Source organism: Cervus elaphus, chromosome 20 (assembly GCF_910594005.1).
Source record: "Cervus elaphus chromosome 20, mCerEla1.1, whole genome shotgun sequence".
In the NCBI taxonomy this organism is placed as follows: domain Eukaryota; kingdom Metazoa; phylum Chordata; class Mammalia; order Artiodactyla; family Cervidae; genus Cervus; species Cervus elaphus.
In genome coordinates this window covers 37,498,953-37,519,007 of record NC_057834.1, presented here as the reverse complement: position 1 = coordinate 37,519,007, position 20,055 = coordinate 37,498,953, and the positions used below count along the sequence as shown (strand labels likewise).

At 56.1% G+C, this 20,055-nt stretch overlaps 1 protein-coding gene across 6 annotated transcripts in view; it reads right to left on the bottom strand.

Annotated features, from left to right (window-relative positions):
• Positions 1-3,950: 3,950 nt before the first annotated feature.
• Positions 3,951-20,055, bottom strand: part of MEF2D (myocyte enhancer factor 2D) — a 31,280-nt gene continuing 15,175 nt past the window's right edge. For 3 of the 6 annotated variants that reach the window (XM_043878975.1, XM_043878974.1, XM_043878976.1), the window contains exons 2-12: positions 16,562-16,753; positions 15,756-15,959; positions 14,271-14,408; positions 13,044-13,254; positions 12,772-12,828; positions 11,029-11,219; positions 10,527-10,547; positions 9,261-9,390; positions 5,497-5,716; positions 4,736-5,042; positions 3,951-4,405 (exon numbers count right to left, since the gene is read on the bottom strand). In XM_043878975.1, the coding sequence (XP_043734910.1) occupies positions 4,394-4,405; positions 4,736-5,042; positions 5,497-5,716; positions 9,261-9,390; positions 10,527-10,547; positions 11,029-11,219; positions 12,772-12,828; positions 13,044-13,254; positions 14,271-14,408; positions 15,756-15,959; positions 16,562-16,615 (1,545 nt within the window). In that variant the 5' untranslated portion in view covers positions 16,616-16,753 and the 3' untranslated portion in view covers positions 3,951-4,393. Of the gene's footprint in view, positions 4,406-4,735; positions 5,043-5,496; positions 5,717-9,260; positions 9,391-10,526; positions 10,548-11,028; positions 11,220-12,771; positions 12,829-13,043; positions 13,255-14,078; positions 14,214-14,270; positions 14,409-15,755; positions 15,960-16,561; positions 16,754-20,055 lie in introns of all 6 variants that reach the window. The other 3 variants (XM_043878977.1, XM_043878979.1, XM_043878978.1) reach the window with 3 other exon arrangements.

Genomic DNA, 20,055 nt, shown 5'->3' with positions numbered 1-20,055 from the left:
CTGCAGAAAGGCAGGTGGGGGGAAAAAAAAGAAAGGCAGGTGGGGAAGCCCTTTGGGGTAGTGAGGAGGGCAGAGAGAGGCTCCACCTCACTGTTAAAAGCACTTCAAAAGGGGTGGGGCAGCGGCCCCTGCTGGAGGGAACTCTGTGGGTGCTGGGAACAGGGAATCCGTCTGTGCCTAACATAGTGCCTAGGTAAGTTGCTCCTGTGGAAGAATTTTCAGTAGGTGAAGGTCCTCTACCCCACTACTCCTCCACCACACACACTCCAATCATTCCTGACTTGGCCTTGAGCGGTACTTGTTCTTCCCTTCCCTGCTTCTAACCAGACAACCCTCCTTAGTCCTTGGGCTGCCTCTGCTTCTGACAGAGCTCCTGGAAGAAATTCTCACCTGAAACTCCCACCTCAGATATGCTGAGTACCAGGCAGGCTAACCACCATTCTTTCCTGCCAAGGGGAAGCTATGTTCTCTCACCGTGACAAGGCCACTCAGCCCTTCCTTCCCCTCCTCAGCCGACCGCACCAAAGAAACCAGAACCCAGGCCGAAGTATCAGAAACGTGTATTCTTTTTCTTTTAATAGTAAACCTCTTTACAACAAATATAGTGAAAGAGTTTTCAAACAAAACTCATAAGAATCTCGAGGACTTTGTCTTTTCTTATTGTGTAGAATACTAAGAAAGCATCACCATACAGCACGAAAAGAAATATTGAAAACAAATCAACAGCCACACACTTGGACTCGCCCTGCCCAGGACCCAGGAGGAGCCCCAGGAGTGTGGGTGATTGTCGGGTTTGGGGGTGGGGCACCTCCATGGCCTGTCTCCCCCTCCCTCTGCCTCCCCGCCTTCCCTCTGGAACTTGAGTGGGGAAGACAGAGAGAATCCAGATTCTCCATATAACATTCCAGCCCCTCCTCCCCCATGCAAATCCCATTCCTTCTACCAACTGCTTAGGGGATGGAGAGAGGTGGTAAGAGGGGAGATGAGGCGTTCCCAGGCTCCATGTCGTCTCTCCTCCATGAAAGCCTAACTGCACCCCCCACCCCACCCCAGGGGATTCCAAAGAGTCAGTTAAAAATATATAGATATAGATATTTCTAGATACACTTTTACATCATTTCTGTCTCTCCAAACAAATAAATAATCAGCAAGAGAAGGTGCATTACTTCCTTCCTGTTCAAGGTGGGAAGGGCTGGATAAAGGTCAGGGGTCAGTCTCGCTGCATTGAGTGCACTGCCCGGGGATGGGGGGAGGAGAAATGGTGTGTTCCATTGTGGGGTGTGTGTGTGTCGAAGGGGGGGGGGGGTCCTCTTGCCCACTATCCCTGAAAGCTGTGGGAAACCTGGGGAGCGGAGGGGCAATGGATGACTCCAGTGATTACTTTGGCAAGTGCCCAGTTCTTTGGAGGAAGGAGTGGGTGGAGGCAAATTTGGCTTGTGAGAGGAAGAAGAAATGAAGTCTCTACTTGAGATCTGGGTTCTCAGGACCAGCTCACTGGGCCGGCCAGGAGCCCACTACCCCCAAGAGAAACTTTGGGATACTGACTTGCAGAATGTCACATATTCAATCACAGATCAGCTCCTGCCCCCAGGGATAGAAAGAAAAGGACACATACACATCCACACATGGTAAAAGCCAGGTTTGCCATTACAAGGCAGAGGGCAAAACTGGTGAATATTGCACCGTGAACTGCAGGGGCCCTCACCCCCATCCCATGTCTAACAGTGGCCAAGCCCAGCCTAGAAAGGTGGGTGGACTGATGGCGGGAATAGCCTGAGAAGGGAAGGCCAGCCATTCAACGTTTATTGAGCACCTATCATTCACCTTTCACCCACTCAGCATTTACTGAGCGCTGGCTGCATGCCAGGCGCTTGGCAAGGCTCTGTGGACGCACACATGCATGCGCTACACCCTGGCTTCTTTCAGGGTCCTGATCAAGTCTCATCTATTCCCGACAGTCCCTCTAAGAACCTGCAGAAAACTGGGCATGCTGTGTGTGCCCAACTGGCAGGTGTTCGGGGGGCAGGTAAGCTATAAGGAAGAATGACTGCCCCAGCAAGGAAAAAGCTTCAGAGAGGAAGAAGAATTTGAGCGTCATCCTAAAAGCAGGATGGGGGTGGGGGTAAGCGAAAACTCCAGGAGAGGGACCTGTGCATAAAGGTGTGGGCACTGGGTGGACAATTGTGCGTGGAGCTGCAGGAGAGGTAGGGCTACAGGGAGAGGCGAAGAGGGCCAATGCCAGATCCCCCTGAACTGAAGTATAAACATTAGAGTTGAGGGTGGGAACAGGTGATGGAACAGAGAAAAGAGAGTGGGGCTCAGGAAGGAGGGTCACAGAGCAGGAAGCCAGGGCTGTATGGCTGCAAGAGCCATCTGTCCCTCTGTAAACACACACTCAGGCACACACGTGCACATACACAAACACAGGCACGCGCGTGCGCCCTCAGAACTCAATTCACACGGACATTCACATACATGCCCAGACGGGCTCAGAGACACAAAGGAACACCCATGCAATCATACACACACACACATAAATACAAAGGTACACTCAGACATGTAAATGCCAGGTGCCCTCATAAACACGCTCAGGTACCTGTGCGGTCACACGAACCCCTCCGCTTCTGTTTCCTTCCCTGCTCCAAGCGTTGGAATACTGCAAGCGGCTGGATCGCAGAGGCAGGCAGAGACTCACCTGCCACAAAACCAGCCGGGCCTTGCCTAACTCTACCTTCTGCACCCCTTGGGCAGAGCTGGGCTTCTGTCTGCCTGCCACGTCACCCAGGCCAGGCCCTGGAAGGCAGGGGGTGGTGGTGGGTTGCGGGCCGGGGGCCTGCCCCCTCCAGTTTGATCTGTGATCCAGCCTGAGGTCCCTGGACCCCACGCTTTGGCTGCCCCCACTGGGGAGGCAGCAGAGAGGGTGGACTTGGGGGGAGGGGAGGGGAGCAAGAACAACAGCAGAAGAATCTCGTCTGTACAGTACGGGCCGTTTGAGTCATTATTATTACAATATACTTTGACAAAAATAGAATCTCATTTCATATCAATACAACAACAACAAAAAAAACAGTTTCCTGGACTGTTACACTGCTAACGTTTTCCAAAGGTTGCTATTTACAATTACAGTAGCCAAGAGGGAAGGTGGGATGCGGCCTGGGGGTGGTGGGGCAGGAGGTAGCGAGACAATGAGGGCGCCAAGAGCAGGGGGGGGGGCGGTCAGGAGCGGAAGGAGCTGGAGGAGGGCAGGAGGGGGACCAGGAGGGAAGAAGGGAGGCAGGCCTTCGGACCTCCTGTTCCCGCTCCCACCCTCACACACCACGCCCATGTCCACTCCTCTGGGGATGTGTACGTGCAAGGAAGAGCGAGTCCCCTCACTCACACTAGTCCCTGGATGCAAGGGGTTGCGGTCCTCAGACACCCCAGGGTGCCGGAGGCGTCTCCTGCTGAGCCACCTCCCTCTCCCGGTTCGGTTCTCCCTGCACTTCGTGGCCAGCTTTGCTGGGCTGGTGTCAGCTGAGGGACGGGGAGCTATTGCACTGTATATCTTAGAGAAAACGCTGGGGAAGGGAGGGGGCCCAACTCACCCCCTGCCCCAGCCCTCGGCCCCTCCTCAGCCCTCTGCTCATGGCTCTGTCTCTCTCCTACTGTGCTTCACAGGGGGCCCCACCTCAGACCCCTCCCCGACAGCCCCGGATCCCCAGGCAGCCTTCCAGCCCCAGTGCTCGCTCGGCCAGCACCTCCACACCTTGGAGGCGCAGCTCACGTGAGGATGAGAGTGTGTGCGCGTGCACAGGGGCGCTTGGGGCCCAGGCCTGGGTATTCTGCCCCACGTGCCTGTGGCCACAAGAACAGCTCGGAAGCAGAGACTCTTTTCAGAACCTCTGCCTCACTTTCCCCCTAAAACACAAAACCACTCATTGAGCCGACTTTGGGGTCTCAGTCTATTGTAAGGGGTTTCTGTTGTTTGGTAGTTTTTTTGGTTATTTCCCTCTATCTGGGGGAGGGGGTGGGAGGGCTCCGCATGCAGGGCTCGGCGCCTGTCCTTTCCCAAGGCCTATCGGGCCCCCCACCCCTCCTGCAGCATATGTGTACAACGTGCAAAGTGTCCCCCCCTTCCCGCAAAAAAGAGCCCCTCCCAGCCAGTGAAAATGGCGGGGGGTGCAGAAAGAGGGGATGGGCGCATCCCCCTCTCCAAAGCGAGAATCCAAATTAAAAAAAATATAATAATAATAATAATAATATAATAATTATACACAAATGTAACCGTCAACAGGACACGGAGCACAAGAAAGGAAGTGGGGGGTCGAGCAGGAGGAGCCCAGGATAGGGAGGGGTGGGCGGTGAGATTGTCAACTCTTCATCAGGGAGGCGGAGAGGAGGGGAGTGGGGATCGTCACTTTAATGTCTGTGAAGAGAGGAGATGGAGAAGGGGGTGTGAGGGCGTGGCCCAGGCTACGGGCTCTGTGCCCCCCACGCCCCTCTCCCAGTAGGGCCAGGACTCTGGTGGCAAGGCCAGCTCTGAGGGGAAGTCATCAAGCAGAAGGACTGATGCTGGAGGGCGGGGAGATGGGCCTCTGGCGGGGGGAAGGGGGTGCCGGTCCTGCGCCGTAAGGGCTGACAGAAGGGCTAGCTGGCCACAGGCCTCGTGGGTGGGAGACGAGACAGGCTGGGGGGCTGATGGGGCAGTCCCTGGTGGAGCAGACAACGGCAGACAGGAGGGGCGACGCTACAGTACCCAGGTGTCGAGTCGCATCCTCTTCACAGCTGAGCCCTCAGCCTCAGGCTCTGGGGCTGGGCGCAGCAGGCCCAGTGTGGGCCCGAAGTCCCCCCGTCCATCATCCCGGTCCCCCGTCTCGTAGGAGCCCCCAGCCGGGCTGCTGAGACCGTCGCCAGGCTCAGGGCGGGTAGCCGGAAACACAGCTGGAGGCGGAGGCGCAGGGCTGCGCTCACGGCTGGGGGACACTGGTTCCGACTTGATGCTGATGTGGGGGTGGGTGGTGACTGTGAGGGCGGCACCCACGTGGGGCAAGGGGCTGCCAGGGCTGGAGAGCGGCAGTGGGCATGAAGTACAGGGGATCAGAGAGAGGACGTGAGTGACAGGAGGAGTGAGGGGGGTCACAAGACAGAGAAAGGACAGAGAATGAGAAGATGGGAGGTGGGGTTGGGTTGGGGACAGGTGGATGGAGACAGAGACCAGAAGGGCGGGGCAGGGGCGGGGGTAGGGGGAGAGAAGGGAAAAGAAGGAAGATAAATCGTGTTAGTTTTCTTTCTAATCCACGTCGTCTTCTGCAGCCTGGGGGGCCCCCCACCCCCGGGCTGGCTACGGGCAAGGCTCAGGTGGGTCTCCCAGGCCTACACCAGGGCTGCCACCTTAGTGGCTCCCATGCTGTCCACTGACAACACCCCTGAAGGGACCTCAGGTCTCTGAAGGCCTCTCCTCCTCCCGCCCGTCACTCTCCCGCCACAGACGCCGGCAGGGCGGCCCCCAGGACTCACATTAGGTTGCTGAGAGACACGGGGACCAGGTGGGGCTGCTGCTGAGGTGGCTGTTGTGGCTGCTGGGGCGGCTGGGGCGGCTGCGGCTGCGGCGGCTGCGGAGGCTGCGGCTGGGGCGGCTGGGGCGGCTGCTGCCAGGCAGTGACGCTGCTGAGCGACAGCCCCCCAGGTGAGCTGAAGGCTGGTAAGGAGGAGAGCTCTGCGCTGGTCAGCTGGTAATCTGCACAGGGTGAGGGAGGAAAGTGAGGGGGAGCCTCCCACTGGGGGAAGAGGACAGAGGCTCCCACGCCCCGGGGCCGCCTCCAGGAGCTCTGTCAGGGTGGGGGAGTTGTTCAGGATAGCCGTGAGTAATTGAATCGGCCCGTCTGACCCAGTGAGACAGCTCTCAAAGAAACACCAACCTTCACCACAAGGTGCTGATTTTTAACAGGATGTAAAAGAGAGGTGGTTTTTTAAAACAAGTGTTGAACTTTTTTTTTTTTCCCAGCCATGTGTAGGTATCACTTTTAGAATGCCAATTTTAAAAAAGAAGGGGAAAAAGGTAGGTCGGAAAAGCCTAATATATGTCTAACTGTCATCTCTTCGACTGCCAAGTTCCAAGTGCCTTTCTGGGACAGAGGGGAGTTGAGGGAAAGGCTAGGTAAATGGAGCATCCGAAATGAACGACTAGAACCACCGCTCCTCACCCTCAACACACAGAACAGGTGGCAGCAAGGGCTCCAGCTGCTGCGCCCACAAACCCAAGAGCATGCAGCTCTGCTGCCCAGGAGGGCCTGTGAGGGAAACAGGCCTGCAGGACAACCGCCTGGGGTCTGGTGGATTTCCCCATGAGGGGGCGCGTCTTGTTTTCCAAAATGCCTCTGTCTCAGTGAAGAAACTGTGATGTTTGCACTGTCACAGAGCAAACAGAACTGTGAAATGTTTCACAATTTACACAGCCCTGCTGTATTTCATGCCGCAGCCTGTTTGGGACTGTTGAGAAAACGTCTTCCCTGAGCAACAGGGCCGAGGGCACTGTGGCTGATGAGGAGGACGTACCGACCAGCCGGCCCCCTGCCACACCACCTGAAGGCTGTCTGCTCCAGCCCTCGGGAGCAGGGAAGACAGGATTATCTGTGCAGTGGAGCAGAGAGGAGCAGGACGCGAGCCATGGGGTCAAACTTCCTGGCCACCTCCACGTACAGGCCATGTGACTTCGGTGAACTGACTCTGTCTGTAAACCGGAGGCAACGAACCTGCCTGCCTCACACAGCTGCTCTGAGGACTGAGCGAGTTAATGCATATGAAGCTTAGAGAACAGTATCTGGCACACAGTAAATATTCACAAGATTTACCTACTGTTATTATTCATTCACCAGTGAGGCAACTGCAGCCTCCAAGTTTGAGGAACTTTCCCAAGGTCACAGTGCAGAGCTCAGACAAGACCCCAGGCTTCTTTATTATAATCTTTAAATCTCACTCTATAGATGGTCCATGCTTGCCTCTGGTCTTACAACAATGTTAGCCAGGAGTGTTGAGACACTTAAATTTAAAAGGCAGACCAAGGGCAGACAGGAGCCCGGAGGACGAACTCTTTACAACACTCATTTCAGAAACAAGGAAACCAACTCTGAGGAGCGCGGTGCCTTGCCCGACGCCCCCAGCCAGTGAATGGTAGGGACGCCACACCCAGTTCTGCGCTCTCCCACCACACTCCCGCCCTGTCTACCTACAGACCTGACTCCCCGCCTGGCCCCTTGGTCTGCTCCTAGAAGGACCACAACCAGACCTCTGCAACCAGTGTCAACAAGGGGCCAGGCCTGTCCCTTACCCGTGATATTACCAGAGGCAGATCACCCCCAGCTGGAGTCTGGACTGGGGCCAGGGACTGTAAACAGTGAACAGGTAAACAGCAGTGTGTTCACTGGGGTTCTGTTTATATACAGAGCGTCACCTGAAAACACCTGCTGTTTAAACTGAGATCTACTTAACTACTCCTGCAGCAGGAGGAACTGGAGCCCCTGGTTTTCGAGAGGATGTGAGAAAGCCCAAACACTTCTCAGCAGGGCTCCGAGGGCAGCCCAGGGTCAGAATCTGCTTTCTCACCAGACTGACAAGTAGAGTCTAAAGTCTGGCTTTGCTGAGTGTCTGTCCCAGGTTCACGGACACCGACTAAGCTCCCTCCTGCTGCACAGAGACTGGTGAAGGACCTGAGAAGACGGCAGGACACCACCACCATGCGATTCTCGAGTAAACAGCAGCTCTCAGGAGCAACCGCCCCGGCTGCCAGGGCTAAAACGGCCTCAGAGACCCCTGTCCACCCACAGCTCACTGGTGAGAACTCCTACTGGCCTCCAAGGGTGCAGCCATCCGAAGCAGTCCCCTCTAAACCTGCCCAAGAACTCGGTGACGTAGGCGTGTGCACACACACAGGAGCACATACAAGGGACAAGACTTCACAGACACCCAGGTGATAAACTCTGGATCCCAACACGTATGCCAGGGTCCCTCCAGCTCTCTCACCTGCCCTAAGGGCCTTTCCTACACACAGGGCTGGGTTCTGGATTTTCACACACAGGGAAGAGGTGGGATTCTGTGGCTCTCTGTACTGGTGTCCGGGACCTACCTAGTATGATTCAACTCTGGAATGGGGGCTTGGAGAGTGGGGAGAAGTTTAGCGGTCTTTGGTCTAGTCTGATTTTACTGCAGAACAGCCCTGATGCAAGTCACTCATAGCTGAGAGAAGCTGAGGAACATGAGAGGCTTGCCTCAGTGAGAAAAACAGACCAGGGTCCCAGCCACACAGATGCTCTGAAGCAAGGTGACAAGGCATTTCTGCACTGGGAAGTCCTTCCTGACACAGCACCTTGGAATGCAGGCGAGGATGTTCCGTCACAGACTGTTCCTGGGAGGGTGTGAGTGGGTGACAGAGGCCAGGACAGCCCTGGGGACCCGAGACAGTCTAAGCACTGGGTGTCCTTTATGAATTCTTCTACCCAGAGACCTCTCTCATGTCACCAAGCGACACGTCACCTTCAGACCCCTTCCCCCACCTTCATCAGACTTTCTCCTCCCTTCCCCTGGCGTCATTCCACCAAGCCAACATCAGGCTGAGAGCCCGCTTCTTCCTCCTCCACCTTGCCCTGGAGTCCCTACTTGGCTTTCCCAGGAAGCTGGATACATCTTCCTAACCATGCTTCCTCTTGGGCCTCCACCACCTCCCTTTCTCTCATTTCTTCATCCTCCTCCTCCCGGACCTGGACATGCTTCCCTCCCCACTCCCTGACCTGGTCAGCCTGAGTCACCCAGCTGCTCAGCCCACCTCAGATGGGAGCTGCCCAAGGACAGGGCTCTCCTCCATCAGGTCCTATGTAAAAATAAGGGACACTCACATAGATTTGATTTTTCAGACCAAACAATGAATAATTTTTCTGTAAGTATGTCTTGGAGACAGTTCCAGGAACACCATCACCATGTGAATGGCATCTGATGTTGCTATTTGCTAAATCTGGCAACCTTAATTAGGTGGTGTGCTTTACGTGTGTGTGTGCTCATTCATGTCAGACTCTGTGATGCCAGGGGCTATATAGCCCACCAGGCTCCTCTGTCCACGGGATTTTCCAGGCAAGAATACTGGAATGGGGTGCGACTTTCTGGGGGCTCCCCCAAACCAACAGCCTTCCTCAGATTGGGGCAGCCCCCAGAGAATACATTGTGTTCCCTCTGTGGTCCCACCCCTAGCCCAAGACCAACTGCACCAAGCTACATGTAACATGAACACTCACCTGTATTGTAGGCGGTGGGCATGGAAGAGAAGGGGAGGCCCTGGCTGAGTAAACTCGGTGTTGCCACGGAAACCACTGGGGTGGTGAGCGAGTGCGTAGACTGGGAGACCCCGAGGCGCTGGGCATTGTTCTGCAGGAGAAAACAGTCTGTCAGAGGTGGCAGATGGGTGGGCTGCTTTATCCAGGCCCCCCATTCCAAAGCCCAGCTGGGCAACTCAAGGCCCAGGTGGGATGCCTCAACGTGGAGGCCCCAGAGATACACACACACAAGGCTGCGCACAGAGACGCTGAAATCCACGGAGAGAAACATGCGCACACAGATGCACGCCCACCTACACATGCCGGCCCTGTGGCCCCAACGCCTGCCCGGGCCCCATCTCCACTGCTCTCCTGGCTGGTCCTCCGTCCGTCACGCTGCAGCACACAACCTGCTAGAAGCACGCTGGCATGTGTGAAGGGAATGCGGGGCCTGGCGTGGCGTGTGCCTGCGTGTACGCACACACGTGTGTGGGGCTGTCAGCTCCATCTGCCGCTGAGTCACTTGTTTATTCCAACTCCACACTGGGGCCGAAACTGCCGCCGTGTTGGCCGCCAAAGCCTGCCTGCCTTTTCCAGCCTCTCTGGCCTCCCGTCAGGGAGCTGGGGAGGGAGGAGCCCCCGCCCCACTCCGGCTGAGGGTGAGTATGTGTGTACACGTGTGAGAGAGAAAGAGTGGCTGTGTGCGCCTCTGTGTGCAGGAAGGAGCACAGAGACGGGCACGCAGGGAAGCCCACGACCAAGGACAACTCTGGCCTTGCCTGGCCTCAGCTTCCCCCAGAAAGCCGATTTTCCTGTCTGGCTGGCACTCCACTGGAGGGCCCTGTCCGGGGTGGGCCTGAGTAGTCAGAGGGCAGGGGCCTAATGCAGGCATTCTGGGACACAACGAGATGGGACTTCTGAGGCCTGAGGCCTGAGGCAGGCCCACTCGCCTCTCGCGCACATGTGCACGCACACGCAGAGAGGTGAGTCTGCACGAACGCAACATCACATGAAGACGGCCACAGACACTCAGGTACACACACGTGCATGTGTAACCCCTTGCCCCCGCCCCATTCACTTCTGTATCCCATCTGGCACTGAGCACACCTCCTGGCAGATAACCAAACAACAGGCGCACACACAGGTGGAAGGACAAAGGCACACACACACTCCATGCGGGGGGGGCCACAGAGCCATGGGTGGGCCCAGGATTCAAAGCAGCAGCAGACATCTCCCCGCCTCACTTACCAGATCTAAATGGTCCTCAGTCTGGGAGCAGAAATAAAACCAAGGGGATGGTTCAGTCTCTGTCCTCTGCCCTTCCCTCATAGCCCTGCCCCCATGGCCATCCCATCTACCTCTCTGGCCCAGAATGACGGGACTCTTCACCGTCCTGACTGATCTCCGAAGATGCTATATCCCAGAGCCCACCAGTGAGGAAATCCTCACAGGCTAACCCGCATCCCTCTGCTGTGACGCCAAGTCCACCTCTCATCCTCCTGTTATCATCAGGGAACCTCTCTCCCACCTTGTGTCCTGTTTCACCCCCCGTGAGGCTGGTGGTTCTGTGTTCCAACCTCTCGTAAGGCCCTTTGGGAGGAAGAGCTCATAAAAAGCCACGATTCCACATTCTCTCGGGAGGTCCTACTTGCTGCTTAACTTTCATCTCTTCTGTTGGAGGTCAGCTTTGTCCCCCCTCCCCACTCTCCATTCCTCAGCCCCTGCCCCTTGGTTCAAACACCCTACTCACCAAGTGATGCATTAACCCCTTTCCTCCCTGGGAAGTGATGACCCTCAGGTCAGGCTTGCGGCTGGGGGCTCCAAGCTGGGCGCTGTGGGTGGGTGGGGGTGGAGACTTGGCGGGGATGACCTTGTTTAGGCTGTTGCCGTTGGCCACGGGGAGGAGGCCAGGGGAAGCCCGAGCACTGACATAGCCATTCCCTGGAGAGGTGAAGAGAAAGGGGCAAAAGGAAAAACATGGACCTACCACCTATCCTTATTAACTGCGCCAAAAGGCCTGTTACCCAGAACTTCTCAGAATCATGCTCAGGTTTTGAGTAGGGGCTGAGTTCTCCAATTTTCCCCTAAAACCACCTTGTCTTGGCAATAAGGGGGAAACACCCCTTACTCTTCAATCATCAGGTTCATCCCTATGCCTCCAAGCTACATGTGATGGGGCTGGGTGGTAGGAGCTGGTCACTGATGGCAGAAGTCCAGCACTTGCCCCCAGCCGGGCCCATAAAGACATAGGTTGTACAAGGGCGGCAGCCTGAAAGCTAAGACTCAGTGAGGATCCTGGTCACAAGATCAAATCAATACTCAGACTGCTCCCCTTGCCTTGAGCTGGGAATGCCAGGAAAGACACACCATGAACTTGTCGTGGTGGTGTTACTGGAACTAGCGGGCTGGTGACATAGCTGCCCCCATAATTAGACTGGTAATAACAAGCAGAATAACCATCTTTTACACTTGTTCCACACTCCATAACCAACACAGGGCCTTCACATACATCTCAGCGTATTTAATCCTCACACTAACCCTGCAAGACAGACAGGACACGTATCATTAGCCATATTTACAGAGGCAGAAACAAAGCCCGCTTGGCAGAGGTGTGATATGTCCGGAGCCACAAAACCACTTTCTATTGCTGTGCTTGAGGGTCTATAAGGATCACTGTTCCCTTAAGGTCTGCAGACGTTTCTCTGGCCCTTTCTTTGCGGGGGGAGCGGTATTCACCCATCTCCTGCCCCATACACAACTACTGCCAAGGAGGCAGCACACGGTGCCTGCAGAATTCTAGACCCCAGAGATGTGGGAGTGACCACAATCACAAGTGTCACCTTGCTCTGTCTCCTGAGAGCACACTGCTTCCCTGGAAGTGTGTGGCTCCCTCCATCCCAATTCCCGGATCACTCCGGGAATGGCAGGAATGTCATGGTGACGTCAATGGTGACATTCGAAGTCACAGTCGCCAGCGGACAACGGCACAGGGCGGGAGGGGCTGTCAGCTGCTGGGGGCGGGGGGGCGTGGAGGGGGCAGTCTTTCTTCTGTGGTTCACAGATGTGTGCTCACAAGTGCACACCTATTGTCTGGATATTCCCGTAAGAGTGAGAATGTCTGTGTGTGAGAATGTATGTGAGTCCATGCCTCTACTGTCGGCAACGTCAGATATTCGTATCCTCCAGACCCCAACCAGACACCCCTAACTCAACTGGAAAACCCTGGAATCTCTCCTCCAGCTGGAAACGTCGATGAGTTCTCAGTTTGCCCAGAAATCCCTAAGCCTACATCTTTGTTGATCATCCGCACCCATCGCTGCTACAGACAAAAAAAATTCAGGGGCTTAAAAGTCCTCAGACTCTGTATACAACCAACTCAGGTCCTGGGATCTTTCTCTCCTCTGACCTAGGTCCCTCCTGGTCCCTGGACACCTGAAGCCACTGAGCAGGCAGACTCTGGCCCACTCCCAGACAGAAGAGCAGCTTTACTCACCGACAGGGCTGGGGCAGGCTCCGTTAGCACTGCTGAGGTCTCCCCCCAGCATGGCCCCTGGAGGAAAAAGAACCATGAGCTGACAGGATGCCCTCTTCCAGGGTGCGTCCTGGGAACTGAACAGGGAGTGGAGCCGCAGTCCCTTCCCTCAGGAGCCAGGTACATGGTAGAGTGCTGCAGTGGGGGGCGTGGGACGGTCACCGCAGAAAACGGAGTCGCCACGTCCTCACCACCTCACTGCCACCTCTCCTGCCCGCCATCGGACCACTCACCTGCACTGGCTGGCCGCTGCGGCAGGCCGGGAGACACACTGTTCCTCTGTAGTGCTGGCTGCTGGGGGGACAGGAGCCGTGGGTCCGTGAGGGATGACGTCACCAGGGAAGGGGTGACCAGGGAGCCGCTGGGGTTGCTGAACTGCAGGGAGCTCTGATTGGACACGGGCACCGTGACGGGCATGGCAAAGTTGGGGGCCGGGACAGCTGACTAGACAGAAGATGGAAAGGCAGGGTCAGGCCAGGGTGACCCCTTAGCCTGGGAGGGCAGGCCGGGGTTCCTCTATAGTCTCTGGGCTGTGTGTCCTATGGCCAGGAGCAGCTCGATCTCTCTGCTCTTGGCCCCCCTGGAATCATGCCTGCCCCTCCCACCAAGGAAGGACGCAGGCTGGAGTGCTTTGGGATCCAGTTCTGGCCCAGAGAATGAGAAGAAGACTCTGCTCACTGCAGATGGACCCGGGACACCTAGAACCCCCCTAGTGGAGGTGGGTTAGTCCTCAGCCAGGCAGGACACACGGAGAGCAGGTTAGAGGCCCTGAGTATAGACCCCAACTCACACACAGAGCTGTCAAGGACGAGCGCGTGGGTAGGGACGTCACCTCATAGTCAGCTCTCATCCGTCCACCTGCTACAGAGGGTGTTCACCCACCTCACCTTCTTCCCCTTCAGCAGTCTCTGCCTCCCCTCAACAGTGCGACTGAGTATCTTGGGCTGGGGTGTCAGAGCAGGCCGAGAGGGGCCTCTCCCCAAACAGATCTGGACAAAGAGCACATTCTCTACTTTCTAGTCATCTAAGGATCTCAGGCCATCTACACACTTCCTGCTGGTGAGGGGGACACTCCAGGCCTCTCCCAGTTTATGCTCCATGACAAGGGTCACGGGTTTATCACAACCAAGGTCAGAGGGTCCTCAGTGGTCACCAGCAGCCCCACACGGCTCAGAGCAGAACATCCACCAGAGGCAGCCGAGGGCTGGGGCGGGGCGCAAAGCCACACCATGCACCACAGGGAGGCTCTCCTCCATGCGACTACTCACGGCCAGTCTATAACTCTGCATCATTTTATCAAATTCCTCGTCTATCTTTTTATATTTCTCCTCCGTCTGGGGGGTCAGGGCAAACACCTCGTCCACCTCAGGGCTCTCACATTCCCTGTGCTTCTTGTGCAGCGCCTGGGGGGGAAGGGGCCGGGAGGGGGGGCCAACAGAGAGAGAGTGAGTGGGGCTCACCCCGTAGCGCCGGAAGAGCCCGTCCAGCTCCTCGCTGGCGCGCCGGTACTTGTCCTCCAGCAGGGGGCTCTGTTCCAGCGAGTCCTCCCCGTCGGGCTCCGGGCTGTCGCAGCCGTTGAAGCCCTTCTTCCTCAGGGTCTGTAACCGCACCACTACCATCAGCAGGGGTCAGGGTCCTCCCCTGCCCGCCCTCTGGCGCTCCTTCCGGCCCCTCCCTAAGACTCCCCTACTGTCTGCCCACCTCAGGGTCCCCAGCCCCCGCCCCCAGGGTGACCCCCCACCAAGGGCGCGGTGTGACTGTGGCTGGTGGTGGAGAGTGCTTCCCAGGAGGCGGGGGGCGGGGCATTTCTGGGGGGTGGGTTGAGGGACCAGGGTGCCTGTGCACCCTTAGGTGGGCCCGGGCCAGAAGGCACACAGGGCTCCCCAGGAGAAGGCAGCTCCGGGGCTGACTGCCTGACTCCATTCCTGGGCTCTGTTTAAAAAAAGAAGGGAAGAGAGAAGTAGAGGGAGACAGAGAGGGAGAAGAATAAGAGGGAGAAAGGCAAAATCTTTCTCTGCATTCACTGAGTTCCCACCACGCCCCAGCTTGTGCGCGGTCTGTGACCCACGGCTCCCGCTTCCCTCGTGAATTCACACAAAGCAGGGCAGGCGGGCACACCCGGTACAGAGGAGACCCCGGGCTGCCCTCTGCACGCTCAGCACACCTTCACAGTTGCTTGTTTTCTCTTGGAAATGAATGTCAATTTTACTTTCTAGTCTAGAGTAAACCTGTTTTCTCTAATATGAAAATAGAGGAATTTCCTCCATATCTGTTGAAATAAAGTTTTGCTCCAGGAAGGCAGGCCTGTGGCTTCCTAGGCACCCTCTTCATCGGCACAGGTCCCGAAGCCCCAGTGTGAGAAGCAGACACTGGGCTGTCTCACTCGATTCACAGCACTCTTCAAAGCAGGCACTGGCCCCATTTTGTGGGGGTGGGCACCAAGGCCTAGGGAAGCTAAACCACCTGCCCAAGGCCACACAGCCAGTAAAGGCCAGAGCTGGATTCCAAAGCCCATGTCCCTTAACGGTTCATCAGGTCGGCTTGCTCTGAAACAGCAAACAGAGCCACAGGGACCCACAAAGGGACAAAGACAGAGCAGGAGAGATGGAGACCAAAGAACGAGACAGAGAAAGGGAGAGTCAGATGCCGGGGCACATCAAAAGACGGAGAAGGAAGGGAAAAGAGAGAGAATCTGAGAGAAGACAGAGCAGAGATGTCATGTTACACCTGACAGATGTGAGGAAAATGGCTCAGAGAGTGCTGGGTGGGTGTGGGCTGAGTGGGCAGCCCCAGCTGACAGCTACCTTGCTGCCCGCCCTCCTTCTCGGGCCCAGGGCTTGTGTGAGAGGATGTGGGTTTGTGTGTGTGCGCACACAGGTGAGGGGCTTCCAGGGGCGGGGCACATGTGTGTGTGCACGCTGTGGGGGGTCTGCGCGCGGGCCCACCTCGATGATGTCGGCGTTGGTGCGGCTCTCGTGCGGCTCGTTGTACTCCGTGTACTTGAGCAGCACCTTGTCCATGTCCGTGCTGGCGTACTGGAACAGCTTGTTGGAGTGGTTGAAGATGATGAGCGCGATCTCGCAGTCACAGAGCACGCTCAGCTCGTACGCCTTCTTCATCAGCCCGAACTTCCGCTTGGTGAACGTCACCTGGAGATGGGTGGGTGGGCGGCCAGGTATGGCTCAGTCAAGGGCTGCGAGAAGTCCCACCCACAGGCAGCTGGACAGAGCCCCTGCCTCAGGGTAACACAGCCCTGTTCTTAGGAGCCCTTGTCTGGGGAAGGAACAGGTCAGCACCTCTCTGCCAACACATGGCCAAGACATAGCCCGGAGCCAATTCACTGAAGGCAGAGAATTCAGATGGACAGAACTCCACACCTCTGGGCTGGAGGCTATGAAGAGGTTAGGGAAGGAGAAGACAAGGGAGGGCTTCCAGGCTCTTCCCTTGGGATAGGAGGAGGGGAGGGATTCATCCTGTGAAAGGGGAAGTGCCTGGGCATGTTCTGAGGCCTGCACGTTGAATATGGGAGGGACACAGGTCTGCCTGGCCGCAGCAGCAGGTGAGTCCTAGGGTTCTAGGACCCAAGATTCTAAGAGATGCAGGGAGATGGGGGTTCCTCTTCTCCCAACTCAGCCCTTGCCCTTCGATAATAGATTCCAGAGCCCTCTTATTCCAGGAAGCCTTCTTAGAGTGGAGGCAGGGGTCGGCTCCCTGCCCACAACCACTCTGTGGGGCTCCAGGATCCCCTCACCTGTCGGTTCCGCTCATCAGTGATTCGCTGGATCTGAATCTTTTTCCTCCCCATCTTTTCTGGGGATCTTCAGTGCCAGGAAAGGGAGGGGATTGCTGGGTGGCGGGTCTCGGCACACCTTACACTGTGCTCATGAACGGTCTTGGACCAGCGCTCAGTTCATGGTCTGCAGGACACCTTCTGCACAGCCTCCTGGGTGGGGAGGGTTACAAGAGGACTGTCAGCCGTGGCAACCCGCAGCCCAGTTCCCTGGGCACGCCAGCGAGGCTCACAGCCCAGCTCCTCAGGCACACTGGCCAGGTTCACAGCACCCCTGTGAGAGGCTGCCAGCATCTGAGCCCCATCCACAAACCGAGGAAATGGTGGCGACCTGAGGCGATGGCATGCCACAGCCAAGCACAAGCTAGAATTCACTCAGGCCCAGGACTCTGCTAAAGGCTTTACCCACACCATCACTGCTGCCCGTAGGTTTTAGGTCAGACAGAATACAATCAGAAAGCTCCCTGACTTCTAACAGTCTGGGTCTTAGAGAATGCCTCAGGCCCTCCTTTCTTCCCAGAGCTCACCCAGAGCAGAGACACCCTGGGCTTCCCGGCTGCCCCACTGGCCAAGGATGGAGGTTCCCGGATGGAGCCTGGTACAGAGAATAGGCCGAGTGAACACATGCCAAGAGTGTCAACAGCTCACATGGGGTACCTGCTACCAGAATGCCAGTGTGTCTGGGCCCCTGGCTCAAGAACATAACAGTGCAGGTCCAGAGCAGTGGTCTTCACACCTGCCTCGGAGCCCTGGAGCCTGGAGACCCAGAGTAGGGCTCAGGCTGCAGAAGCCCTATCTCCCTTCAACCAGGGCTCCTGGACACCAATCTGTTCTACTCAGTGAGCCCTGGCCTAAATTTCAGGCTTGAAGAAAGGATTCTGCTGCTTTAAACAAACAAACCAACCCTCTAGACCAGAGGTCTGTGAATTTTTTCTTTTCTTTTTTTTTTATTTTGAATTTTTTCTTTAAAAAGCTAAATCATAAGTATTTCAGGCTTCGCAGGCCATACAGTCTCCATTGAGATGACTCAACTCTGCCATTGCAGCGTGAATGCAGTTGTGGACAACACAATTAAAGGAATGAGTGTGGCTGTGCCCCCAATAAAACTAGATTTTTAAGAACAGGCGGCATGGGCAGATTTGGCCCATGGGTCATAATTTGCACACTCCTGCTCTAGAGGAATGGGCCATGTCTAGAACCCAAGTTCAGACTGAGAGCAGTGCCCCCCAACCTTGCTCAACTCGGAGCAGCAGAGAAAATGAAAGATCAGTGCCATACAGGAAAGAGGCTGCTGGCAGCCAGCGGGACACAGGAACCGGCTGGAGGGATCCCCGTCTCAGTCCACCTGTAAACCCAGCACAGCCCACTGCCTGAAGAGCTCCAACTCCAGAGCCAGGAAGGGAAACGGAGCCCGACCCTGAGCAACATGAGGTAACGGGATGGAAGGAGGCACAGAGATGGCAGCCATGCTCAGGTCAGAAAAGGTGCATGCTCAGGGGTGGACAGCACTCTAATAGGCTGGTGGGGTGGGGCAGTGGGGACAGGAAGGGCCCAGGATGGAGGCACAAGATGACCCTAGGGCCCTGCCGGCTCTGTGATTCCAGAGATGGAATAGTGGGGGACGGTGGCAGGGGGCCCATGCCTCCTAAAGCCACTCTGAAAGGGTCCTGGGAGGAGTCCCGGCCACATGCCAGCCCTCCTCCAGAGTTCCCCTTCTGCAGAGTCCCTGAGGGGGAGCCACCAATGTCCAGGGGGGTGGGCTCTCACCTCCCCCACCCAACCGGGACAGAGGTGTCACTGGAAGCCCCTCCCCAGCCCCCATTTCAGTGGTTGCTGAGTTTCTCTGGAGCCTTTACATATCCACTCAACTGTGCCCCCCCTGGGTTCCACAGCAGATGCCGAAGTTCAGCCTTGGCCATAGAGGGGAGCAGAGAGGGCCGGCAGGGACTCTGTGGACTTGGAAGGAGCCAGGAATATCCCTCCCCACTCTCTCCCATTACCAGGACTTTCCCTCAGGCCTTCCCTTGCTCAGCTAGCTGGGAAGAGCACTTCTGCTGAGTCCAGGTATCTCTGGAAAACAATGTAGCTCCCTCTCCACTCCAGGAAGGACCCTCCACCCCTCCCCCTCTGTCTTCCCAGGGAGAAATCCCCAAACACGCTTCCCTTCTTTCCTACCCTCAGGGTGCTCCATGGGCCCTGGACCTTCTACTGTCCACCTTCACGCATGCCCTAGGACATCACCAACAGCCCAGTCAACTCTGAGCTGGCTGAGCTGACATCTGGACCCAGAACCAGCTCCAGCCATCCCATCCCTTGCCTGTGACCCCAGCCTCTGCCAAACACTGTAAAGGCTCTACTCCAAGGATTTCAGCTCCTCTGCCTTCCAGTGCAACCCAAAGGCTGTATTTTCCAGAGTTTCAGTAGTATGGGCTTGGCAGGGAAGGTGGGGAGGAAATACTGAGGGCAAGGGAGGGCTAAGAAAGGGCTTTCTTAAAATTTAATTTTTCAAGAAGAGGGCTTTTAAAACAGGATTCTCTGGCCTAGCCTTGAAAACCCCAATCTAGACTGGTAAATGCAGTCACCATAACCCTACTCTGGTTTATAGCATCTACCTCTGTCCCTCTCCTATTTTATACTACCTCATTCTTGCCACCTTTTGTTCATCAGCAAATTTTTGCTGAGATATAACCACTCTCAGCTTATGGCCCATGCTCTCTTTGCTCTCATGATCCTCAGAAGAGTCACTCCTACAATCTAACTTCTTTCCTTAGGCCCTCCCAAAATTACTGACTCTTACAGTATTTTAATCTTTTCTTTCTAGCACTTATCACGAATGTGTGTGTGTGTGAAAGTCGCTCAGTTGTGTACAACTCTTTGCGACCCCATGGACTGTACAGTCCATGGAATTCTCCAGGCCAGAATACTGGAGTGGGGAGCCGTTTCCTTCTCCAGGGGATCTTCCCAACCCAGGGATGGAACCCAGGTCTCTGCCATTGCAGCTGGATTCTTTACCAGCTGAGCCACCAGGGAAGCCCAAAAATGCTGCAGTGGGTAGCCTACCCCTTTTCCAGCGGATCTTGACCCAGGGATCAAACTGGGGTCTCCCGCATTGTGAGCGGAGTCTTCACCAGCTGAGCCACCAGGGAACCCTACCATGAATGTAAATAATCATAATTCCGTGCTTCTGTTTAATGCCTGGCTCCCCTATAGGTCTGAAGCAGGAACTACGTCTGTATTCTTCACCACTCTATCCCCTGTGAAGACGAACCCAAGAAATGTCTGTTGAAAGGAAGGGCGGGCTGTTTTATTGACCCTGTGAGAAGTTCTTCCTGAGGTCTAACTTCCATTAGTCCTGTTGTAGGACCAGCTCCCCTCACTCTGTGCCTTGTGGAAACACAACTCTTCCTCTCCCAGCTGCACCAATAGCCTGCCTGTTTGGACACCATCTCCCCTCC